The sequence below is a fragment of the Perca fluviatilis genome, chromosome 9, assembly GCF_010015445.1.
Source record: "Perca fluviatilis chromosome 9, GENO_Pfluv_1.0, whole genome shotgun sequence".
Taxonomy (NCBI): domain Eukaryota; kingdom Metazoa; phylum Chordata; class Actinopteri; order Perciformes; family Percidae; genus Perca; species Perca fluviatilis.
Window position 1 is genome coordinate 40,459,550 of NC_053120.1, and position 27,303 is coordinate 40,486,852.

Below are 27,303 nucleotides of genomic sequence, written 5' to 3' on the forward strand. Positions count from 1 at the left end.
ACGAAAAAGGATGGCTAATTGCAAATTTTCTCCGACTGTGTGTCGGAGTTTAGTGCCGGTGTTGGTGCTGCCTGGGTTGCTACATCCGGCCCTGACCGCAGTGTCAGCGAGCTTGTTTATCGCCGCCAATCTTTTACCGCAGCCCGCGAGGTTCCAGTTAATCTTATAATGGGTATGTGTGTTGAGTTATTTAAACAAACAATCGGGAAATAAACGCCTCTTTCCGCGAAGTCTCATTGTTAGAGCCGCGGTGAGATGGAGTCCATCAATGAGAGCTAGCTAGCCTCCTCCTAACTCTGACATTCACAAAAATACATTCAATTGAAATCCGAAATCGGACAAGTGTTAGCTAAGCTTTGTAAGACCTTGAGGAACCTGTAATATTCATGCCGTGACGAAATTCAAACTGTAAATATACTTTAGTTATGCGAAAGTGAGCAAGCTGCAGTATTTCCCCATTGTAATGAATGGGACATATAGCAAGCAGCTGCTCGTCCTACAAAGACGCCTCGCGTTCATAAAAATGCCTTAAAATCAAATCGGACACAACGGTTAGCTTTATAAGACATTGGGACATTCAAAACCGTAAATGTATTATTTATAGATATAGTTATGCGCAGCTGGCCGCGGAGCCCCGTAGTGCAGTATCCACAAAGGGTGACTTTGCGCTGGGTATGGAGCCCAGCAGGCGTCGCTTTCGTCAGACTGTGTGGAGCTCCTAAAGTCCCACGTCTTACCAAATTTGCAATTAGCCATCAATTTTTGTAAAACGGCCCATATTTGAGCTTTATATAGTTGATTTCCGCTTAAAAAGTCTCAGAAGTGAATTTGGTAATGAAACATTGCAGTGTCTGGAATATGAGATTCTGTCGCTTCTCTAATGTATGTGTATTGGGGATTCGCTCAACCAATCAGCGCGCGCTCTCTAATGTCGCGTGTGCCAAGTTGGCTCAACCAATCACCACGCAGCTCATCTAAATATTCATGACCATACCATATTTGGAAGAAAAGCTCTTGTTACAAATAGGGCCAAAACACAGGGATGCATAAGGGCCAATAAAATATCAACCAGGCCATTTTCAGCCCAACCAATGTTACATACCCCATTAGGAGACCATAAGGAACAGTGTGAAATACCCTATATAATCATTCTATCACCCCTTTAAGTACAATAAACGCTACATCTTGCCAAAAGTCAATGAGTAATTTTTTTTCATAATCAAGCAGCCCTAATCTGCTATATAGTATGACTGGCTCATATTTATTGTTGAGTATAACTACATGATGCTGTTTCAACTCCCCCACAGGACTACACGTTGACGATGTACTTCCAGCAGTATTGGAGAGATAAGAGACTGGCCTATGCAGGGATCCCTCTCAACCTGACACTGGACAACAGAGTCGCAGACCAGCTCTGGGTCCCAGACACCTACTTCCTCAACGACAAGAAGTCCTTTGTTCACGGCGTCACTGTTAAGAACCGTATGATTCGGCTACACCCGGACGGCACTGTTCTCTACGGCCTCAGGTGAGCGCTGCTGTTACTCTAGCTGCTCCTGTAGTTAGCACCTCTATTCACCTCAGTGTGTTAGCTGGGTCCTTTGGTGGGTTTTCTTTCACCCAGCCTTTTTTTTTTTTTTTTAGCAACCGGCCTTTTTTTTTTTCATACAGTAGTAGCCACTTATTATGGCATTTAAATAATATTAATAATATTTACATTTCTTTGAATAACAGCTTTTATGGCTATAAAAGTGGCTATATATGACTAATCTTCATTAATTCCCATTCCAGTAGGGCATTATGTAAGAAAAGAGATCTCCACTTTTGAGCAAAATTGAAATTTTGAATGTGAAACACATCATTTTCTGCATTCTGGAGATTTTTCTGCAACAATTTGTGCCTTTTCTGCATGAAGTTATGGTGCAAATGTCTCTAACCCCCCCACCCCCTGTGTTAATTACACCTATGCATTCACACATTTTTTAACATCTCACATCGCCTCCCGTAGTGGTTTCAAAGTTTGGCCCGCAATCCATCACTAATGTTTATTGGTTACATTTACTCTTGGCTTTTAGGCTCTCACATAGCTATCCAATCTGCCCAAGACGCATAAAGTTGCTAAATGTTTTATTTGTTTTGCTGAAGCCATTCAAGCTGCAATTCTCATAACCCCCTTTCCCTCCTTTTCATATAACTTGATCTATCATGTTTATTTGGACTCTGATTCTTAATATAACACTGCTGATCATTAAACCCCTTTTTTTTTTAAAAATTTAAAATTTTTTTTTTAAATTTTAAATATTACTGCCTTGCCAGGATGTTTGTCTCTTGCTTTAAGGATTTGTTCTATTTGAAATTACTTTTTATCTTGTCTCTACACAGACAGTATGCTTTGAAAATGTGTCTTCATACATGACACACTATTTAAAAAAAAAAAAAAAAAGGTCACCAAAGTAATGTATACCTCTCTTATGGTTTTGTTTTGATTCAGAATCACCACGACTGCAGCCTGCATGATGGATCTGAGGAGATACCCGCTGGACGAACAGAATTGCACTCTGGAAATTGAGAGTTGTAAGTTTAAGGCTCACATCTTGTTCTTGGTAAAGAAATACAGCAGACACCTCTACTTTTTCACCCCTTGAAAATATGAACAGCACTGTGATTCCCATTTAAAAAAAAAGTTCTCACACTCCTCATCTCATGGAGACAGAAACTGCACCCACTGCGGAATTGCTTTCGATTTATTAAGCTGTCGTATCTCAATGAGATTGCTTGCTTCACCCTCTCAGGTTAGAGCTACTGTGTCCATCCAGAAGGGTTTGAACCAGACAGTGATTTCCAAAGTAGAGCACAGTAATAATTACTCCAACTTCATCAGTCTTGATGACATGTTTGGCTGTCTGTGCTGCCATAAAACTACGACAGTTATGGATTCCATGCGTGTGGAATAAGTCTGTCTGCCTGCAGTGACACACACTCCCAAGAAGATTTACATCTCATGCAATCAGCACTTACAGCCAGCCGAGTCCATGTGATTCATAGCACTTACTGTAAATCAACTGTAGCTATTAGGCCCCCAGATTTCACTTAAGCAAATAAAAATACATAATTAATTTTAGCTTTCACACAAAATGAGACAGCTTCACTTTTCCACTCATAGGAGTCATGCTGCGTTCTATTATTCTCAACGAACCGACTTGGCCCTCGGATATGACGTCACTTCCACACTTCAAGCGTTCTGGTATGTTTTGCGCATCCGAGTTGGAGAATTTTTGTGTGTGTGTGTGTGCGCTAGCAACGCTAGCCATGTTGAACTACTCCCGTTTGAAACAAGTCTTCATTCAATATTGCACTCACAACAAGACAGATTCCCATACCCACAGGCAGTGATCCGGACGCAGTAAAGTATTGCAATAATACGAGTGATTGAAATAGTCATTTAAATAACCAAAACGGTCCAAAAAACAATGACAACAATTCATACTTAAAGTCACACAGGGCGCTGCCATCTTGGATTCTGTATCGGAATTCTTGCTCAGTGTCCTCTGAGTTCGACCGAGCGGGAAAGTTCGCCGTTCGAGTAAAGGGGGCATGTTGGTGCATGTTGCTAGGCAACGTCCTGTCTTTCTCATCGGAACTCCGACACGGATAGATAATCAAACGCAGAATCACACCTTGCATGTTTCCTGTGTCCCTGTTTGCAGATGGTTACACAACAGATGATATAGAGTTCTATTGGAAAGGAGGAGACACTGCTGTGACCGGGGTGACACGCATCGAGCTCCCTCAGTTCTCCATTGTCGACTACAAACTGGTTTCCAGGAACGTGGTCTTTTCCACAGGTGAGTTCACAGTAATTCAATTCAATTCAATTCAGTTCAATTTTATTTATAGTATCAAATCATAACAAGAGTTATCTCGAGACACTTTACAGATAGAGTAGGTCTAGACCACACTCACAATTCCAAAACCCCAACAATTACAGTAATTCCCTCAAGAGCAAGCATTAGCAGTGGCTATTGCGACAGTGGCGAGGAAAAACTCCCTTTTAGGAAGAAACCTCGGCAGACCCAGACTCTTGGTAGGCGGTGTCTGACGGGCCGGTTGGGGGTGTGATGAACAGTGGCACATAGTAGTCACATTAAAGATAATGGAGCAGTGACTTCAAAGGTCATCGTGGAGTTCATGTCATGTCGGATGCGGCGGATGCAGCAGAACGCAGCAGGACGCAGCCGGGAATTCTGTCCACATGCAGTAGAATTGTTTCAGATACTCTTTTACTAAAAACTCAAATCCTTCATGGTCAATTTCATGCCTTTAAAGGAGTTCTGAAGTACTTCTCCATAACATTAAATATTCATGACTAAATACGCCACATCAAGTTAAAAACATTTAGGTGTTATTTATTAAAATAGCCCCCCCACATCATCACATACCCTTCACCATACCTAGAGATTGGCATGTTTTTTATGTCGGTTAGCCTAATAGCTGGTGAAATTTGCATTGAGAGATGATTTTATGGAAAGTACCCCATGCCAATCTCTAGGTATGGTGAAGGGTATGTGATGATGTGGGGGGGCTATTTTAATTCCAAAGGCCAATGAAACTTTATCAGGATGTATAGTATCCTGGATCCATGAAATAACTGGCCTTTAAAAATAAACATCTGCCTGCCTCTATGGGAATTTAACATAGGGGTGTACTCACTTTTGTTGCCAGCGGTTTAGACATTAATGGCTGTGTGTTGAGTTATTTTGAGGGGACAGCACATTTACACTGTTATACAAGCTGGACACTTAATACTTTACATATTAGCAAAGTGTAATTTGTTCATTGATATTTACTAAAATGTGAGGGGTGTACTCACTTTTGTGAGATACTGTATGTAAAGGGAAACTATTCAACCACCGGCTCTGCCACAAAGCCAGCAGTACATGCTGATCACCGAAGCTTTAAAGCCCCTAAAACAGTATTCGGGACAGCCCTGTAGAAATCTCTCACAAAAATATTACAAAAACTTTTCTAACTTTGGCAGAAAAATGTGGTTTCCTGTAGACTCCCATCACTCATAGTAAGAAGCTGATATTGAGTAGAAAAAAATGTCCATGGCCTTTCAAGTTCCAATCTCGAAGATCTCCATTTCCTTCTCTATGGTAATTGCAGGTGTGTCTTTGGATCTCACTTAACCTGACGCACCAAATGGTTTGTTACACAGAAGCATCTGAGAAGCCGTCATTGGAAACTGTTTAATAAAGGGCAGGCACTTTCAAAAACATTCCTGGCAGGTAATTGGATGAACCATCTGTCTATCACGTCCGCCATTGTTGTTTTGAACGAACAGTCGCGGCCGTCGCACACACCCATAAGCCCCACCCATAGATGCCAGGAGCTTCTCACCAGATGCTGATTGGTTCGATCCGCTGCTGTTTGGACACAAACGCATTACTTGAATCCTGACAAGATGGATTTTCATGTTATATGTGATACTGCTGCCATGCACGGTAACTTCTCACTACCCTCTCTGGCAGACCGACCGCTGCTGGGTGATGGAAAATGCGTCACTAACTGTTTTGCAGTTTGTTTTGTTTTTGGGAATGTCGCCACAGGCACTCAATTTGTAATACCGCAAGGGCTTTCATCAGCAGGCCATAGGCTCAATCTCATTTGGCGATAGATGATTACGTAACAGACATTCATTTAAATGAAAATCTTCATGATTATTACTTTAAAGTTTCACATGAGGCACCCAAATATCAGTGGATCTCCTGTACTTTGTTTTCCTGCGAGAGTCAGTGTGCACATTCGGCTTTCCTAATTACAAGGATTTGCATCATACCGTGACCTCTCTCACTGCAACCCCAGAAGTGGGAATAATGATTCAAGCTCTTGATAAAAGAATAGGGGGGGATGTACTTAGAGTAATATAATGTATTCATGAGGCAGAGACAGCATGAATTATTCTCTTGTAATAAAAAAAAAAACTCAGAGGCACCAGAACAGTGATTTGTAGGATAATGTAGGATGGAAATTGTCCGAACATTTCTGAGAAAATGATACAGAGAGGGCTATTAGAGCTCATTACAATCAGGGTCAAATCTTGATGCTAACAAACTCCTAGGGCTGTCTACAGATGCTTTTTAACCTTAAAAAGTCTTAAAGGGGTGATAGAATGATTATATAGGGTATTTCACACTGTTCCTTATGGTCTCCTAATGGGGTATGTAACATTGGTTGGGCTGAAAATGGCCTGGTTGATATTTTATGGGCCCTTATGCATCCCTGTGTTTTGGCCCTATTTGTAACAAGAGCTTTTCTTCCAAATATGGTATGGTCATGAATATTTAGATGAGCTGCGCGCTGATTGGTTGAGCGAATTTGCCATAACATATTAGAGACGCGCGCTGATTGGTTGAGCGAATCCCCAATACACATACATTAGAGAAGCGACAGAATCTCATATTCCAGACACTGCAATGTTTCATTACCAAATTCACTTCGGAGACTTTTTTAAGCGAGAAATCAACTATATAAAGCTGAAATATGGGCCGTTTTACAAAATTTGATGGCTAATTGCAAATTTGGTAAGACGTGTCGGACTTTAGGAGCTCCACACAGTCTGACGAGAAAGCGGCAGCCGGCTGGGCTCCATACCCAGCGCAAAGTCACCCTTTGTGGATACTGCATACGGGGCTCCGCGGCCAGCTGCCGGCATAACTATAATATATTTACGGTTTGAATTTCGTCACGCCACTTTGATTTTAAGGCATTTTTATGAACGCGAGGCATCTTTGTAGGACGAGCAGCTGCTTGCTATATGTCCCATTCATTACAATGGGGAAATACCGCAGCTAGCTAGCTACACTGTCGCCATAACTAAATTATATTTACAGTTTGAATTTCGTCACGCCACTTATATAACATAATTCCCCAATGTCTTATAAAGCTAACCGTTGTGTCCGATTTGATTTTAAGGCATTTTTATGAACGCGAGGCGTCTTTGTAGGACGAGCAGCTGCTTGCTATATGTCCCATTCATTACAATGGGGAAATACTGCAGCTTGCTCACTTTCGCCTAACTAAAGTATATTTACAGTTTGAATTTCGTCACGGCATGAATATTACAGGTTCCTCAAGGTCTTACAAAGCTTAGCTAACACTTGTCCGATTTCGGATATCAATTGAATGTATTTTTGTGAATGTCAGAGTTAGGAGGAGGCTAGCTAGCTCTCATTGATGGACTCCATCTCACCGCGGCTCTATCAATGAGACTCGCGGACAAGAGGCGTTTATTTCCCCGATTGTTTGTTTAAATAACTCAACACACATACCCATTATAAGATTAACTGGAACCTGCGGGCTGCGGTAAAAGATTGCGGGCGTAACAAGCTCGCTGACACTGCGGTCAGGGTGGCGATGTAGCAACCCAGGCAGCACCAACACCGGCACTAAACTCCGACACACAGTCGGAGAAAATTTGCAATTAGCCATCCATTTTCGTAAAGCGGCCCATATTCAAGCTTTATATGGTTGATTTCTCGCATAAAAAAGTTTCAGAAGTGAATTTTGTAATGGAATAGCAGAGATCTGCGTGACCTAGATTCAGAAGACTACCTGATCTCAGGTCAGTTGTGTAGCCTATGTAAATGTTGGGCGCGGACTGTTCTCTTAAGGTTCGGATTTTGAGATGCCTGCTAAGCAACTCAGCTTTGTTGGGATTCGCCCGTTTTCAGAGGCAGTTTCAAAATATGAGATTTTCATAGTAAAGGGGTGTCAGTGGGATTTTGAGCTTCTATGTATGTCCTATTTACCCACCAAACTGTCGTTATTCAACTATGACAGGGTAAAATCGGTTTTGCATTCTATCACCCCTTTAAATCTGCTGAAGTACTGTGTTCTAGGTCTTTAAACCGGTCTTAATTTTCCTATGTCCATGTAGTTCTACCTCTAATGCTCATTGAATTTTTTCAATTCTGCAGTTGTAGTTCTTTCTTTCGCTAGTCCAAATATAATTTGCTGTATTACACTACAAATGAGACCAACATAATAATAATAATAATTTATACTTAATAATCCGCAAGGGAAATTACAATGTTTTCCCTCTGTTGTTAGAATACACATTACACACAGGCCTAAAATACACACACGCTGATGCTGATGTCAGAGGCTGCAGCTGTCGATCAACAGGTGCCGTGAGCAGTTGGGGGTACGGTGCCTTGCTCTAGGACACCTTTGCAGCGCCCAGGAGGTGAGCTAGCACCTCTCCAGCTACCAGTCCATCACCATACTTTGGTCTGTATGGGGACTTGAACCAGCAACCCGACCCTCCGGTTCCCAACCCCCTACAGACTGAGCTACTGCCACCCCTAACATGCAATTTATATAACAGTCAATCTAGACTCCAGTCATATAATGCCAATGAGGAAATCAGGGAATTGGTTCAGACAATGTTTCCAGACTCTGACATCCGACTTTGTTTTTGATGTTGTGGTCTTAAATTTCATTCATAATGGTCTTAAAAAAAAGTCTTAAATTTGACTTGGTGAAACCTGCAGAAACCCTTATTATAGGCCAACAACATGGCCTAGTGTTTACAGAGCAGGTTTTCGGACTCCAGTTTCAGCTACTATCTAATAAACAGTCTTATGTCTTGTTCAGGTGTAAATGAGCGAGAAACTCACATTAATGGCAATAGCTGATTTAGCTTAACTTTATCTTAAATATTATCTTTGCATAAAGACTGGACAGCTAGTCTGGCTCCATCCAAAGGTAACAAAATCTGCCTCCCAACATCTCAGAGAATGCTAGCGGTTTCCCCCCGTTGTGTCAAACTGTTCCTTTAACATTGTACGTGTGTGAAAACAGTTTTACATTTTGCTCTGCATTGTGGCGTTTGCACACACATAATCTCAAGGCTAACGTCATAAAATGCTTTGCAATTTGCACCACGCTTGCTTGTTTCCATGGTGATGAAACCAGTTCGTGAGGCCATCGCCACAGGAACCAAAACAAAGTGTGAGACATCCCCTCGTTGCTCTTGAATTAAAAAGGGCTTTTTCCTTTTGGCTGTGTTTCCCTGCAGGTGCCTACCCTCGACTGTCTCTGAGCTTCAAGCTGAAGCGAAACATCGGATACTTCATCCTGCAGACGTACATGCCCTCCATCCTCATCACCATCCTATCCTGGGTGTCGTTCTGGATAAATTATGACGCCTCGGCTGCCAGAGTTGCATTAGGTATGATGTGTGCAGTAGATTGACCTCAGCTCTGTCGCTTCACCTTCAGTCGGATGTCTTTTGTGTTTGATAGTGTGGGGCTGCAGGCTGGTGAGCAGTGACCACCTCTGTCCCAAAGCTAAAAAACAGACAGAACACGTTTAAACTATGACATCATTAAAGTGGAGACTTGACTTGACTCTTGACAGAGAATGATTTTGGTGAATGTGGCTGTCGGAGGAGTTTCTGTGAATCAAGGAACACTTCAGAAATTGAGAAACCAAAAACTAATTAAACACTTATGATGTGATGCTACAGATTCTCCAAAACAAGGTCTTACATTTTGTCCAATGTCATTTAAGCACATCTGTAGCTCTGTTTGCATTTACCATGCACAGTACCAACCCCAAATGTTTCAGCTAATGTCTTCCTCGGTGTGCAGACTCAATGATCGTCACAGTCCAGCCTGTTTAAAACAGGTGGGTAGGATCAGGTGCAATCAATTAAAACAAATTAGACACAGAGCCGATCTCAGAGGAACACTTAACACTCTTACTTTTTTTCCTACTTTTATTTTTAACTTTTGTTGCAGAGTTTTTCCCCAATGGAGGCTCATTTTTCTGCTTCAACTCTACTTTTCTCCTCAGAATGTGACTCGGACACTTTCCTCTCTTTCCTAAAACACTACTATCTCACTCACTCAGGTAGTAATGGACAGATTAACAGATGAGATGCAATGGGAGGTCATGAATTAGTTCTGAATGAACAGCTACCGAGCAGAAACTGGGTTGTTTTGTGAGATGTATTTATGAGTGATTGCCTCTCTTCCCTCTCAGAGAGATTGTAAAGGTGATTGAGCGGTTGTTAGAAGATCATGTCAAGTTCATGTAATTTACCGTGCTGGGACCTGTGAGGATTAATAGGTGGGATGTTGTCGGCCAGCAGAGGACATAAACAGGGTATCTGACTTTTCCAATTCCATTTTATTTGTTTCTAAAACTGTCTTTCCTTTTCACAGTTAGTGTGGAGTCTCAGAAGGGTCTGTAGCAAAGTGAGGACTAGATTTAATTTAAACATTACATTATTACATTATTTCAGTCCAGATTTAGAAAAACGTTCACCATGCATTTTAGGCCTCAGTGTTTAGAGTTAAAGCTGCACTAATAAACACTTTTATATTAACTATGGATCAAATGGGGTAACCTTTAGCTCACCCAGTAGAGTGAGTGCTCTATATAGGCTGAGTCCTTGGCAGCGGCTAGGGTCAAATCCGACCCATGGTCCTTTGCTGCGTGTCACACCCCTCCACCCTTTCCTGTCATCCTTCAGCTGCTCTATAAATTAAAAAGTAATAAAAGCCCCCCAAAGAATTACACCAAAAACATTAATCAAATGATGTGCGTAATGTGAAAGGTGTTGCTTGTGACAAATCCACAGAGAATTATCACCCCAGTCTGAAGTCCCCCTGAACTCTGTCTCTTTTTAGTTAATTGTTTTGTTTTATGGCCTGCAACTTTAATATTTTGGTGTTGTCTCACGGCTCTCTTTGTTAGGTGTCCCGGTCGGTTCTTTGAATTGTTAGTCTTGCCCCTTCTTAAAGAGGCACCAGCAACATTTTGAGAAAAAAAAAGAATGTTATATCGCAGGCTAAACATGTACTTTGAGGATGTTCGCTAGGGAGTAGTCTACATCGACGATGTTTCATTTCCAGGATTGTTCCGGTGCCGCCGGATGTCCGTCCCCTTCCTCTTCCTTTGTGTTGGCGTTCTAACCTCCGGTGGATTTGTGAGGACTATGGTTAACTGCTCCTCAGATCTCTGCAGGGTAAATCCAGACAGCTAGCTAGACTATCTGTCCAATCTGAGTTTTCTGTTGCACGACTAAAACTACTTTTGAATGTACACATGTTCCACCAAAACAAGTTCCTTCCCGAGGCTATTTTGCAGAGGCACCGTGGCTCCGTCCGGCGCTTAGCACCGCCTATGACCATTGTGATTGGTTTAAAGAAATGCCAATAAACCAGAGCAGGTTGTTCTCCCATCCTGGAATGCTGTGTGGAATAGCCAGACCCTCCTCTGCAGCACTGTGGAGGAAGGTCTGGCAATGAGACACTAGTTAGGGAGCTATTTTCCTCCTGTCAGCTCAGCGCCAAACAGGGAGTCATACATTATGACTGCATTTTAATGTAGGCAAAGTTTGTGTTCACCCTCTTGTTTGAAGTTTAGCCTCCTTTATTAAATGGAAAACAGGATTTGTAGAAAAGCATTTATATTACTCAAATTCAGAGAAAAGTCATTGTTTTGATATCGAGACCACAACCAAGGTATGGTATCAGCAAGGTTCAAAATTGGCACCATCTACTAGCCAAATGCTGGTAAAATATGTAAGTGGTTGGTAGATTTGCCTCACTCACCAGCCAAAATCAATGGCAATCTATTGAGTGGCTGGTCAAATTTGAACATTCACTAGCCATTTGGCTGGTGGACGAACATTTTTATTTTGAACGCCGCGTATCAGGACTGGTATCGTAAAAAGAAGAAAAGGATTGTGTGACATTACACTCAATGATCAAGACAGTTAACTTTCATCCATTTTAAATGCATGCAGAGCACTATTGGTGACTTCTTCCCACACTTATTTCATACATACTGTGTGTGAATAGATAAATATCAGATTCAGAATGAATGTTTTCCTTTCAGTCTGCTCTGTGGTGTAATAGGAGACTCTAAGACTCACACTTTCCACTGGTCTCCGGGACTGAAACAAAGACGAGGCTCTGTTCACCACAGGAAAAAACCCTACCATTCCTGACTGCATTGATCTTTGCCTTAATGGAAATCCTCATTCAGCATCTAGCGTTATGTTGTAAGGAAGAGCACATTATTGCAGCATTCATTACATCCCGGTCGCGTAGTCATTCACTGAGACTATGTAGAACATTTTGAGCAGCTATAGTTAGAAGCACCTCGGCAGGGTCAGACCTGCTGTAACGCTGCCACATTGACAAGACCACGGTCTGTCACACTAAGATCAATGCAGCATTTACGCTTACTGTAGGCTACTATCCAAATTCAGTCACTCCCTATGTGATGATTCACTGAAAGTTTCCATTCTCTCTGCCATTTTGGTGCTTTGAGAATCCTGAGGTAAACTACATTGTCAGAGATACCTACCAGGTGTCATATATTGGCAGGGGGAAATGAAGTGTGGCATTAAGAAGTCTTGGAATCTCATTGCGGCTGCGTGGTGTATAGATTAAGTACATCCTGTAATTGACACTTTGCTAAGTCATGGTGGCAAATATATCATCAAAATTCTTGATTTTGAAACAATGCATCCTTGATATCAGAGATATCAGCTGGCTTCTCATTTTTAGCCGGCAGCGACCACCAATTTTCCCAGCTAAAAACGACAACTGTCACTGGAAGATTTTATCAGCTGTAGCTAGCGCGCTAATTAAGCTAATGTTAGCTGCATGAGTTTACTGACAACACCGTCTCCAGTTGCTTATATAAATGTGTCTTGCTAACTCGTTTTTAGTTAGAATCGTGTAAAAAGGGGTCTTAAATTAACTATATGGCTACATACATGATATCGTGCTTAAAGACTGAAGCCAAAGCTACACGTCAGCATCCTTGCCAGTGGATCCATGTCGAAGACGTGGAAATCAAGAAACAGCATTGTTCTGGGAGTGTACTGTAGCGCTAGTTAGTCCAAGTATTATAAGTATGATAACAAAACATGTAAAATCACATTATTATATTTAATATTAGCCTATATATATTTTATTTTGTTATATATACTATGTATATAGGTTGTACATTTTATTCTACTCTTGTACATGTACATTATTTTCATTCCTTTATAAGTATATATTTTTTTCCATACTGGTATTTTGATCTTTTGTTATCTTATTTAATATTTCTAGTATATTTCTTGTATTTTCTGACAGAGTAATTTCCCAGTTTGGGATTAAGAAAGTCTATCTATCTATCCATCTATCTATTATTTAATTTGAATATAACCTTGTTTGCTTAGTTTACATACATGTTTGTGTTTTCAAATAGTATATTTATTACTTTTAATGTTAAAGGATAGCCCCACGCACATTTATTTAACAAGTGGAAAAAAAAATCAAAAGCTCAACAGACCTCCCTAGTTACGGTTGCTAAAGCTATGATTGGACGTTATCATCATCTACAAGATGTCATCAGTGGTTATCATTTGGTAATCTTTCCCTGTACTTTTAGCTGATGTAATGTCAAAGACAGCAGCAGTAAAGTCTGCAGTACTGCACTGAAAATATGTTGGGGATTTGTTGAGTAACCCTCTCCTCCTGAGCTCTGAGTCTCTTTGGATTCTTGCTCTTCCCTTTGTTCTGCAGAAATCAATGCCACAAACCCACAGTGTTCTTCACACCCACACACATCCAGCACTGTACAGTGCAACACTTTTGGTTTAATTATATAAGTCAGAGTCGACAGAAATAGACACAGCGTCCAGGTTGGTAAGCCATCCAGGAGACACAAACACCACACAGACACATTTAATGTTGATGGTGCACCTTATCCAGAGAATTACTACACTGCTGTTTGTTGTGTCTTTGCTGAGTCTGTTCACTTGTTGTACTGTATGTTACATGATGGTCATATAGTGGAGCGTTTTCTGCTTATCCAAACTAAAGAAATTCAAACTTGTTTAGAAGAGGCATCAGGAGGGTCTTCAAGGTTTTCAAGGCTTTTAACGGTTTAACGTATGTTATAATCAGGTTTGATGGAAATGTTTGTACCTGCAGCTGATGAAAATGACTCATGGTGAGACCTTGACAGAACAATACAATGCTCTCTCTTAATGAGAGGGATTGCTCCGGTGCCGTTGGAAATTCCGCCAGATGTCCTTCTTTTCGGACTGATGTCCGTTACCTTCCTCTTCCTCTGTGTTGGCGTTCTAACCTCCGGTGGATTTGTGAGGACTATGGTTAACTGCTCCTCAGATCTCTGCAGGGTAAATCCAGACAGCTAGTTAGAGTTTCTGTTGCACGACTAAAACTACTTTTGAACGTACACGTTCTACCAAAACCAGTTCCTTCCTGAGGCTATTTAGCTGGGGCACCGTGGCTCCGATCGGCGCTTAGCCCCGCCCAAGATGATTGTGATTGGTTTAAAGAAATGCCAATAAACCCAGAGTAGTTTTTCTCCCATCCCGGAATCATGTATGGACTAGCCAGACCCTCCTCCGCAGCGCTGTGGAGGAAGGTCTGGCATTGAGACTAATACAGTAGCACTCTTAAGAGTATAGCTTCTTTTTAGCCCATGTACTGCTACACAAATTGATTTTTTATTAGTTTTAATTAAACAATACCAAATTTAATATAGCTCAGTCAATACAAGTTAGTTAAACGAACACGCTCCCATGTGTTTTTAGAAAACTGGGTCTGGATAATTTGCTTATGGTCTAAGGAAGTTTAGGAAGTTGTTTAAAAAACTGCATCTGTATTCTTTCATGACCATGCAGGTTGTATTTGAGGTTAGTTGTGTGTTTTTTTTTTTTATTTGCAACTTGGTGATTTTTTATTTATTTTTTTACTTACAGGGATCACCACTGTCCTGACCATGACAACCATCAACACGCATTTAAGAGAGACTCTGCCCAAGATCCCCTACGTCAAAGCTATAGACATGTACCTGATGGGCTGCTTTGTGTTTGTCTTCCTGGCTCTGCTGGAGTACGCCTTCGTCAACTACATCTTCTTTGGAAGAGGACCTCAGATGCAGAAGAAGATGGCTGAGAAGGCACAGAAGGCAAATAATGAGCGGGATAAATTTGATGGACCCAAGGTGAGAATCATTTCCAAACGCTCCAGAGAATTAGATTAGGTTAGATAGACTTTATTGATCCCAAATTGGGCAATTTCAGTGCTAAAGCAGCACATATAAGACACACAGCAACCACACACAATATACAAGAAATAATAAATAAAATAGAATACAAGAACCACAATTTAACAAATTACACAGGAAAGAATGTATAAACGTACATACAAGTGGCGAATAAAACAAATCATCAAAGAATCAAGTTACACTCAGTATTTCCTATAGAACAACGGGTGTTTTAAGAGCTGTGAGCAACGTTTTTAACTAAATTCACTGGTCGTAAGTCTGTGGATGACAGCAATGCAATGTCAACCTTTACTAACTAACTTAAACAAATAGGAGAAACCAAGATGAGTAGCATGTATGTAGATAATGGGGTTCACAATCTCTGAATCGAACATTGATCGAAACGAGCTTTTGATTTCGACTATCAAAATAAAGAGCAGGATCGCAATTCCCTCAATATTGTTTTCTCTCTCCACTATTTGCGCACGTCCAAAGAAGAAAAAACAAACAGACACAATGTAGCTTAAAGTGGCTATTTCTAACTTTCAGTTTGTGTTGATTCTAGCTGCCGCTTTGGACTAAAGCGGTAGTGTTTTTACCACAGCTGCTGTCCTAAAGCTCTTTTCTTTACAGTGCCGTGTTACCCACTGTAGATTACTGAGTTAGAGTTACGGGGAGGTCATCTACAGTAGTTGCAATTAATATTTTTCTCAGACAGAAAATCATTCATTTACAATAAGAGAATACGTTACAGATGCATCGTTGCATTTTTAAGTGTTGCATACGGTAACTTAGCCTAATTTGGATGTATTGTGAGCTAAACCGGGTAGCACTGTCACTGTGTCATGAGCCAAAGCATTGAGTGATTGCTGTAGCAACAAACGTAATATTAACTTATACAGCGCATTTCATGAAACCCAAGGACACTTTACACAAGTACAGGGGTACAAGGGAGAAGAAAATGGTAGGCCAACACAATCACGGACTAAAAGGAATAACACGTCCATGCTAAATGGAAGGGGGACATAATTTAATGTTGGCTACTGACGTACAACCACATCACGCATTGTAAAGTTATTTTATGAATTAAATAGATTTTTATACATACCTGAGGACCAATTCGTGGATGTTTTTGAATCATTTACAATCCCGTAATTGTCTCCATCTGTTAAAGCCCGACCGAGTGTGACTCACGTTATCACCCATCTTCTTTCACTTTCCCTTTGAGCTTTTAGTTGTTCTTCATTTAATTTCTTCTTTCCTGTGATGGTCCTGCCCCAGTATCAGCCATAACTACAGCAGATAACTTCTAACATAACCTTAAAATACAATTAGGCCTATATAAAGAAAGCTCCTGTTACCTTTTATCTGGCTGGATACAATAACACAGGCTTTACCGGTGTTACAATGAAATCTGTGACCCGTCAGACTGTAGCGGCGTCTACCTGCCGCAAATCATTTTGTGACTTTGCGGGAAAAATTGGACCTGGGCAAAGAAAAAAAATAGCGTTCTTTTCACTGTTATTCTCGTTTGCTGTTACAGGTCATTTATGATCATCAGATGAAAAATTACACAGTTTCAGAAACATTAAACAGTTACATATAATCACTTTAACGGCCAGTAGCATGCAGCTAAAGACACAGGGTAACATTAGCTTAGCGGTAGCCTGCAGCTGCTCTTTCCCAGACACCATGGCCACTGCCAGTGGCGGAGTTAACAGAGAGACAACAGAACTGAAAAAAGGCAACATTTTGCCTTCCAGTGAGTGATTATGGAAACAAACAATGACGGTAAAGCATGTGGGCTCCAACGGTACTCCATGGTGCATTTATGTGCACCTTGTTAAACTAATGGTGCTTTCAGTTGCGCCTCACTCATTTTGAAAGACCCAAACTGTTGTTGTAAAGTACCCTTCTCCCATCTTTTTAAGTGGCATTGCGGTCAGTCCTGAAAAGAAAATGTTTAAATCAGAAATTGAAAAGTAACCTTAAAATCGAGGGTCAAATCGAATCGTGGATTTTGAGAATCGTAACACCCCTGGTAGATAACTGTTGTTGTTACGTCCATATACATAGTATAATTATATGTAATGAATTGTCAACACTGGATTTATCCGGTCCATACAGTTGAACAACTTTGTGCGTCTCCCATCGTCCTCTCTGAGGCGTTTGTGCCCGCTGGGATTCTCAGCCTCCTGATTGTGAGGCTAGCTAACACCTGACTAATGCACAGACAAAAGGGGGTTTCTGTTTGGGTTTCTCCTGGCTAGTCCCTTCTGGAAGGAGGCAATTGCAAGTCTTCGTCTGTTAAACTATCCAATCAGGTACAAGGACGCCGTCACTCACAGAGGGTGAGTGTCTGTCACTGCCTGTTGTGTCACATCTGTGAAACCTCCACTGAAACTGAAACATTACATTCCCTTCTCCTCTGTGGTGTTTTACTGTGTTTTATTGTCTTTATGCGTTTATGGCCCTGATGTCATGTACAGTTAATGCAAGCCGCTCTATAATGAACATAGACAAATCATACAACACACAACATTAGGGCTGCAACTCACCATTATTTTCATTGTCGATAAATAGAAAAAAATCAAGAAAATGGTAAAATATGGTGATCAGTGTTTCCCAAAGCCCAAGATGACGTCCTCAAATGTCTTGTTTTGTCCACAACTCAAAGATATTTAGTTTAATGTCCCAGAGGAGAGAAGAAACTAGAACATATATTTAAGAAGCTGGAATCAGAGAAGCTTTTACTTTTTTTCATAAACAAATGACTCTGATCGATGAATCGATGAATCTTTGCAGCTCTATGATGGAATAAGACCGGTTTCTGTCACTCGTTTGAACAGACGTTGACAGAGTGAGAAAATAAATATTCACCTCCTCTCATATCTTGTAACCACATTTTTGTTATATGACTGTGTACATATTGTGCCTCTATTTTTGCCACATAGGTCTGAATGATTTATGAATGTTTTTATGTTGGGGAGCAGTAGCTGTCATGACATTAATATTAGAGCCATCCAGCCCAACCTTGAGCTGATTTGAGAGAAGTGATTTAACTTTGGGACAGGAAAGCTGCTTTTGAAGGCCGCTCTCCGTTTCTCCGGCTGTAATCTGTCAGCCTGCTGGAAGACGGCGGCCCCGGGGCCTGACACGTGCTGCACATGTGTCATCAGTCACCCAGGCGTCAGCCCTGCAGCCCATTTTTAACACCGCTGCCGTCTGTCTGTGCCTAGGTCGACTCCCGGGGGAACATTTTGCTGACAACCTTGGAGATCCGCAACGAGGTGGGAGGGAATGAGATCACAACCACGGTGAGCGAGACCCACAACTCCTCCTCCACGGCGTTGGACAACTCGGGGGTCCAGTACAGGAAGCCGAGCGGGCCGCGAGAGTCGGGCCGCCTCAGCACGGACAGGAACACGCACGGAAAGAGAAGCCGTCTGCGGAGGCGATCCTCACAGCTCAAAATCAAAATCCCAGACCTCACCGATGTGAACACCATCGACAGATGGTCACGGATAATATTCCCCTTCAGCTTCTGCCTCTTCAACGTAATCTACTGGCTTTACTATGTCAATTAATGCACTGATGTTTTTTAAACCACTGTCTGTCTCTGTCATTTCTGACTTCTTTATGTGAAGAACATAAAAAGGAGAAAACCTTTTTTTTTTTATCACAGCGTGCAGACTCCGAGAGTGTGCACAGTCACAAGGAATTATCTACAGAACTTGTATTTTACAAAGACTTTGATGAACTGTAAAGTACTCTCTGCTCTGACTCCTGTGAAGAGCTGGGACATTGGATCTTGTGGGGTGGGACGCAGACTCTGTGCCGTGTTGTATATCAAAAAGTGTATTTACACTGCTTTTAGGTCAGTTATTACAAACGCACCCAGAATTTCAGTACTAAACGTGGTCGTTGTAATACAACGTATTGCTAATGACAAGACAGCTGTAATATTACAGTTGTCTTGTCAATCTGCACATGGACAAATAACGCTCATGTAAACACAGACCACACTCTGAGTTTATGATCCGAAATGATTTGTAATGAAACCAGACTTACAGGAATTGTTCAATGTTTTGGGAAATCCTCTTATTCCCTTTTGTTGCCGAGAGTGAGATGAGAAGATTGATACCACTCTTCTGTACGTACGCTAAATAGGAAGCTATTGCCAGCAGCTAGTTAGCTTAGCATGAAGACTGGAAGCAGGGGGAAACAGCTAAACATATTTCCTAAAATCTCAAACTATTTCTTTAATTAGCCTCAGAGTTGATGCCACCGACTGTTCACTGGTTGTTTTGAAGTGAAACTGCTGTGACCTCACTCCTAGGATTAACAGAGGGTTCATACTGTTTTAAAGATAATTTATATAATAATAACTTTGATTTCAAAGCCCAATTTTATTAACAAGAGAGCGGCTGATGGAATCCATACCAGCATTTTATAAAATTGTCATTATCTCATTCACTGCCATTATTGACATATTTTGGCATTTTAGGAAGCTTTAATTTGCTTTCCTGCTGAGATTTTAGATCAGAAGATCAGTACCACTATAGTACAGTTAGCTTAGCATAAAGACTGGAAACGGGGAAAGAGTGAAAGTCAAAGATGAATTATCCGCCTATCACATCTAAAGCTCACAAATAAACGTTTAATCCTATTTGTTTACAGTGAACATAAATGTTCCTATTTCTCTTCACACATTGATTTCCACAACATTTCTGTATGTGTACAGATTAAACAAACCAGACTTTACATACTCATTAGTGAGCTTTTTGGTGCTGGTAGGGGAATTCTGATAGCTTTGCACAGAGCCAGGCTAGCCGTTTTCCTTTGTTTACAGTCTTTATGCTAAGCTAGGCTAACCGGCTGCTGGTTGTAGCTTCATATGTACAGTCATCCAGACATGAGAGTATCAATCTTCTCATATCGCTCGACAAGAACGTGAATGAGAGTATTTCCCAAAATTTGGAACCATTTCTTTAACATTTACAATTACCCCTTTGCTATTGATTTTCACTTTTCCAAAAAAATGCCATGTAGCCAACAACAAGTGGGTATGTGTGACAAAAAAAAAAAAGTTTCCCAGGCTTTTACAGAGAACATGTACAATATCTGATCCGTTTACACTATTTCACTCTTTTGTCACTATGCTTTCAGGACTGCTGTCACACTTGTTTATTGGTTTTGTGAAACACTTATTCAATACAGCATAATTCACATGGCGACTTGCTTTTTTTCTTTACATGCATGTTATACTGAGGACCGAATGCAGACTCATTTTTGCAGACATCTTATGTCAAATTTCGAAAAAACCTTCACACCCAGATTTGTCAAACATTTAATGTACATGCTGTAACTGCACATTTTCTTCACTTGACATTAATGACATGCCTCTGTTGTCAGCAGTGTTTTGCTCAGTGATTTCTGGCCTCGCTGTTTTGTTTTGTTAGTCTTTACACAACATTATCGATCCCATTTGTGTTGTAAATATAAAACGTAATATCACAACTTGCGATTATTTTCATTTTTTTCCTAAAAAAATAAGTAAATCATGTGAAATTCTATATAAGTGAAGAAAGAATTGGGGGGCGGGGGTTAAATAGTATCTCCCTAGCAACAACTGTTGGCATACACAGCTCCCAACGCACCATCTGCACCGCCTGGTTGAGCGGCTGTTCGCGCGTAGGAGTGAAACCACCTGTCACAAGTCCACTCGGCTACTTTAAAATGGTTGTTAAGTACGTTTTGTATTTGCCCACAAAGTCTGGCTTTACTCTGCAGATATATGTGTCTGCTGTGTGTCGTATATATTCTAAAGTATTGCTTATGACACATAATTGTAGTTGTAAGCAGATATTATCAATCAATCAGTTTTGTTTGTCACATAAAATCATACAACACATTCTCTTGAACGGGTTTGTATGATATCCTACGAAATCAGGCAACCGCTGGCTGTTCACGTGACCACCGGGCACATGATAGTTAAGTTTAGGGGTCTTTACAGTTACAGTTAGCCGACGGTTGCTGGGAGCACCGCGAGGTTCCGGCCGTTTCAGTTGAGTTTAGCCGACCAAAGGTGGCTGTGAGCCGGGTACAGGGCACCGCGAGGTGATGGTCCTTTCAGGGTCCGTGGCAGTTGAGTTTAGCCGACAAAAAGTGAGCGCCATATGGCGACGGCAGTTAAGGTTAGGCACCAAAACGACTAGTTAAGATAAGAAAAAAGATTGCGGTTTGGATTAAAACACTCCCGGGACACGAACACGCGTTTCCTGGGTGAAAGTCTTGTTTTAACCGGGACGCAAACTCTGCTCCTCGACTTGAAAGTTTGTCTACACAGACCAGAGCGGTATAAAAACAGATAATGATTAATAACACAGTAAAGCATGGCTATAATCATTTAATGATACTTAAAAAAACATAAATAATTACTTTACAATGTGCATAAATGTGTTTGGAACATGTTGAGTTGGAAAGTTTCATTCTTAACCTTGGAAATATACTATAGTTAAAAAGAAATCTTAACTCAAGTTCCAAGGCTTCTTATGAAGAGGGAAGAAGTACTATTGATACATAAATACAAAAATTAGCAAACATATCTGATTCCCCGTATAAGGATACATCAAACCTTTAAAGAATTAACCAAAAAATACTGAATGTCAGACTGGGTGCAAACAGGAGACTCAGAATGCAGAACTCAGACACACAGTAAGGCAGCTGTAGAAAAGGTAATCTGGGGACAGTAGCCAAGAAAACTCAGCAGAGGCTGGGTCAAAAAACAGGTAGCATGGTCAGAACAAACACTTACTAGGAACACGGGGGAAACGGCTGGAACACAAGACAATTAGACAGAGGTGCAGGACGTTAGTCACACAAGGTGACTAAAAGTTACCTGCAACAGAAACAAACGGTGAGTATCAAAATAAAACAGGGAGTGAGCAAAATATGGTGAATGTGAAAGAAAACTAAAAACTAAACTAGAAACATGACCAAGGAGCGGGAGCTGGGCGTGACATTGTGGATAACACAATATGAATAAAAAGCATCTTATGAAAAAACAAACCTCTAATCATAACTATACAAATGTAATATATGTGTTTTTTCAATAAGTACCACTATACTGTAGTCAGATAGTGAGAGAATTTGATTTAATTAATTTTAGCAGGCAACAATAGGTGGCGGCTGTAATTTACTATTCAAAAGAAGAAGAAGAGTCATTTCCGGTCAGTGCATAACGTCTGTGCACAATTTGAGACAACACTACCCTGTCATAATTTACACACTACACAAGTCCTTACATAGTGTACACAGTGTACTACATGTAAGTGTTCGCACGGAAGTATCTGAATTGAGACACACCCTACAGCTCAGTAGCAGCTCTGTGAGGCCCCAGCAAACAGGTAGCCATCAGAAAACGTTTTTTTAACCTTCATGGAAACGTTTAAACCTTCAGAGAATGTTCCATGGAGGTTCTCTAAAGGTTATTTCTTTTAAACGTGTGGGGAAAGCCTAAGTAGCAAACGCGCCCATTTGGGGGCAGAAAAATGGGCCCAGAGTATGCAGCCCACTGTGGGCACATTGGGCATACAGTGGGCATACATTTTTTAAATGCCACCAGGGACATGATCTGTGGGTCCTTAACGAACAACATCCTTCTTTTTAACCTGCAGTAACTTGCCAAAACGGACCCAATGTCACTAACAATTAATTGATCAATATAAATTTATTTTAACATACACAGAAAATGTTACACTTCATAATGTATTGTGTTCATTACACAAGGTATGGGCTAGGTCCCAATTGACTTTCTGTTTGCTCAGTTATGGACCTTGGTCCGGACTTTGAGAAGCCCTAGAGGAAAAATCAGGATCACCAAAGTATATATTTCATCCTCAGGGGACCGTAAATGTCTGTAAAAATATTCCCCACAATCCATCATAGAGTTGATGAGATATTTCAGTCCGGACTAAAGTGGACCGACCAACATTGCTATGGCTTAAATCCACTTCAACAGGCTGTAACATCTCAAATATACTTTAAAACCCAAAACATATACTCAAATATATAACCCAGAATTTGTCCCCACCTTTCATACAGTATATCATGTGTATTTACTGTTACAGAATAATAAAATCAAAGCATAAATGACATCTTCCGCAGCAGTGGATATCATGAGCTGGCCAGAAGAGGCAATTTTCTTGTGGGACCGTGTCAGCAGAAACAGGACTGAAACAACCATAGCAGAGATAATATGATACCTGTTTTATTGTGCGTGTGCACACAACACCAGTGGGGTCATGGCCCAGCGCTCTCAAATGAGCAATTTTTATAAACCGCAACACAACTGTAACCATCAATTAATCATCAGTCATCTGCATTCATTCTCTCTCTGCTGTATTATATTTCAAAAAACTTTCTAATCTGATTTCTGCCACTACGCCTATTTGTACGCACCCCCATCCCACCCCACCTTGCTCGTGTTAATGTTGGAACTGTTGTAGTGTGGGATGAATGGATTGGAGAACTCGGCTGTGTGATACACTGGAGTTGCGATAATTCAACTAGCAAATTACATCTGGTTTATAGTTGCACATTTAAATGAAGATAAATGAAGAGCAGATGTGTGTTTCTCTGTGTGCTTTACATTATTATGATGTGACACACGAGCGGCGCATTTTAGGGCTCTCTCGCTCACTCTCTCTCTGACATTACCATGAAATGTGAATGCTGCGACCTCCGGGAGGCTACCCTGCTCTCTGATTAAATGGCTTTGTTCTGGTGACAGATGAGATTAATCAACCCACTGGAACAGTTCCTGGATGTAATGACTGATACAGATTTAATGAAACAGGGATATTGTAAATGTAGTGGTCCCCATTCTTTCATAATACTACAATATACAATATACAATCATATTAAAAAATTTTTTAAAAGGTGCTTCTGACTTTGTGTGCATGCGAATGCCCAGTGTATGCGAATGGTCATGTTGGTTAAGTTCATATAGACAGAGATTCTGCTACGGAGCTTAAACTCCTGTGTCATGCCATTTAAAAATGAAAACAAAGTAGTGTAAATGTAGCCTCATGTTAACTCTGGTTAAACTTTAAAATGAGCCTTTTTGCACACAGAGAGGATGTTGTCCCCTATAACTTACACACTGGCATGGTGCTAGTAGGGGGATCTCTTTTGTATGCTCAGTACCTATACATGCACTAATGGAGAGATGAGCTGTCCATGGAAAGAGGGGGTTCAGTGCCTTGCTCAAGAGCACCTTGAACTGGCACCCCTCCAGCTACCAGTCCACCACCATACTTGTATGGGGACTTGAACCAGCAACCCTGCGGCTCTCAACCCAACTCCCTACTGACTGAGCTACTGCCACCCCAAACCTCCTTATCTCTTACCAGTGTATCGCCGTGTTTAGGCTACTTGGTCCACAGCAATCCCACCAATCGGTCCCAAAACGTTACGGTTACACAGTAAATGCTGTAGGCCTAAACATATTCTTTGTAAATCTTTATAATCATTCCCTGAAAGAACCAAGCAACCTGCCTTGTTGCACGATCCAATGCCATTTTTCAGCGTGTGACTTGCTAGCTCGAAGGTTATTGTTTTTTTTCCCGAAGAGAACGTACTTAGACAATGGCAACACACAGCGAGCCAAAGGTGAAAGACATCCGGCGCCAGCGATTATCCTGGACATTTTTACAATAGCAGGTGTGGTAAAAACACTACTTCTTATGTCCAAAGGGGCCGCTAGAATCAACACAAACTGAAAGTTACATGTAGCCACTTTAAAGAGTAAAATCCTTTTTGTTTAACCAGAAACATCTCCAAAAGCACTATGGCCACACCCACCAGACTCCATGTAAATAATCAGGACTTTTATCGTGTATAGAGCAGCATATCTCCACCAGACTCCATGTAAATAATCAGGACTTTTAGCGTGTATAGAGCCAGCATATCTCCACCAGACTCCATGTAAATAATCAGGACTTTTAGCGTGTATAGAGCCAGCATATCTCCACCAGACTCCATGTAAATAATCAGGACTTTTAGCGTGTATAGAGCAGCATATCTCCACCAGACTCCATGTAAATAATCAGGACTTTTAGCGTGTATAGAGCCAGCATATCTCCACCAGACTCCATGTAAATAATCAGGACTTTTAGCGTGTATAGAGCAGCATATCTCCACCAGACTCCATGTAAATAATCAGGACTTTTAGCGTGTATAGAGCCAGCATATCTCCACCAGACTCCATGTAAATAATCAGGACTTTTAGCGTGTATAGAGCCAGCATATCTCCACCAGACTCCATGTAAATAATCAGGACTTTTAGCGTGTATAGAGCCAGCATATCTCCACCAGACTCCATGTAAATAATCAGGACTTTTAGCGTGTATAGAGCCAGCATATCTCCACCAGACTCCATGTAAATAATCAGGACTTTTAGCGTGTATAGAGCCAGCATATCTCCACATGTAAATGGGTGAATTAAAGGTTTATTTCAAGCAAACCAGAGTGGTGATTGTTGTAACAGTGGAAAGATGAACCAAGATGGTTTTTGGTAGTTTTATTTTATTCAATTCCACTTTAAATGCAATGCATTTTACAATGATAAAATTACTGTTTATTTACACGGAGTTGGTGATGGTGATTTCGGGGCTGTTTCATGTTAAACTAAAAGGATCTTACGCTTTAACTAAAAGGTCTATCTCTGTAGGGATCTTTTCATAATGTTGTCAGACACTTGGAATAATAATTTTTTAGTGGACGTAAATTGAAGGTTCACAACTGCCCATTAACTTACATTGTAGCTTGTTTCTGACCAATTTCAAAGATCTTTCTTCCCATCAGTCACTTAGAAACAAAAACATAGAAAAATAGGGTCCAGGTTTAAAAGAAGCTGAATTTACCCTTTAATGTTCGAATGCAAACACCTTTTTTTCATGTTAGTTTCTCACTTCCATGTCTTTAGATTGGCTCCTAATGAACCTCAGGGCATGTGTATGCAATAAAAGCAATAAAGGAAATAAGCCAGAGCCTATGAGGAAGATAATTAGATACATTTCTGGGCATAATGAGACAGACAGTCTGAATATCTGTACATTCAGGATAATTAACCCTAATGAGCGATATTAAAACTGGAGGCGGGAGCAACAACAGCAGCTGCCGTGTGAGTAACCCCCCCGGGAGCAGGTGGACCAACAGCCAGGAGCCAACATTAATTGGATCTCCAGGTTCATCAAAGAAGCTCTTCATCACCAACCGAGTGTGAGCGCTCAACGAAGACGTATGGTACCGACATCAGCAGCAGCCCATTTGCTGCATGTACTGTGATACATTGTAGCGCAGTGTTGGAAATAATAAAGCCTGTGAAAAAAAACACAACTTGTCAAAACATTATGGTGTAAAACCTTTTAAATATAGTTACAAAAATCTTCTACTTGACCTTCACAAATATCAATTCAGTTATCTCAGAATGGTTTAAACTCATCCATGGAGTGTGTCCTTTTTATTGTGAACAGCTTTGTTTTGTAATATAAAAATAGATATTGATTTTGTAAATATGGATGACATGTGAAAAATGATTATGTTATTATTATGTTATCTTATCTTGGGAGAAGAGAAAAAAAAGCTCTTTACCGAGAAGATCTACAGATTATTATTTCACATACTTTATGTATGCGAGATGGGAAGATGTCAAATGTTAAATAGTGGTGTCTTGTAATCTAATGGGCCAAATATTCGGCATGATAGAAATAAAACTATTGAATTAAATTGAGATATCCAAAGTGAGCAGCTTTGATAGCTGGTTTAGTACATGGCTGTTGTATATTTAGACATTTGTGAGACATTTGTCCAGCTATACTGTTGCTAGGAGATTTGTAATGCAACTGTCTTGTGGATTGTTTTTTATAAATGTGATATATTAAAGGTCCAGTGTGTAACATGCTTAGTTGTTCATTGTCAAAATCATTGTTGCCCGTTCACAAACTTGTCATTTTTCATGAATATTTACCACCACCATCAATTCCAAGAATTCCTTTTGGCTTGAAATTTTACATTCGCATTTGCATGAACTGGGGTAGACGCTCCATATTAATGCTCCATCGTGAAATACGTTAGCCGGTGAGGGACATACAGGACATACTGCTCCACCTTTCACGTTTTCACTGTCACATGATAAACTCACAG

At 40.7% G+C, this 27,303-nt stretch overlaps 1 protein-coding gene across 5 annotated transcripts in view; it reads left to right on the forward strand.

Annotated features, from left to right (window-relative positions):
* gabrb3 (gamma-aminobutyric acid type A receptor subunit beta3) overlaps positions 1-27,060 on the forward strand; it is a 68,617-nt gene extending 41,557 nt beyond the window's left edge. For 2 of the 5 annotated variants that reach the window (XM_039810085.1, XM_039810086.1), the window contains 7 exons: positions 1,308-1,528; positions 2,492-2,574; positions 3,708-3,845; positions 9,083-9,235; positions 14,807-15,051; positions 17,364-17,444; positions 18,333-20,617. In XM_039810085.1, the coding sequence (XP_039666019.1) occupies positions 1,308-1,528; positions 2,492-2,574; positions 3,708-3,845; positions 9,083-9,235; positions 14,807-15,051; positions 17,364-17,444; positions 18,333-18,680 (1,269 nt within the window). In that variant the 3' untranslated portion in view covers positions 18,681-20,617. Of the gene's footprint in view, positions 1-1,307; positions 1,529-2,491; positions 2,575-3,707; positions 3,846-9,082; positions 9,236-14,806; positions 15,052-17,363; positions 17,445-18,332; positions 20,618-26,219 lie in introns of those variants that run through there. The other 3 variants (XM_039810084.1, XM_039810082.1, XM_039810083.1) reach the window with 3 other exon arrangements.
* The last annotated feature ends 243 nt before the right edge of the window (positions 27,061-27,303 follow it).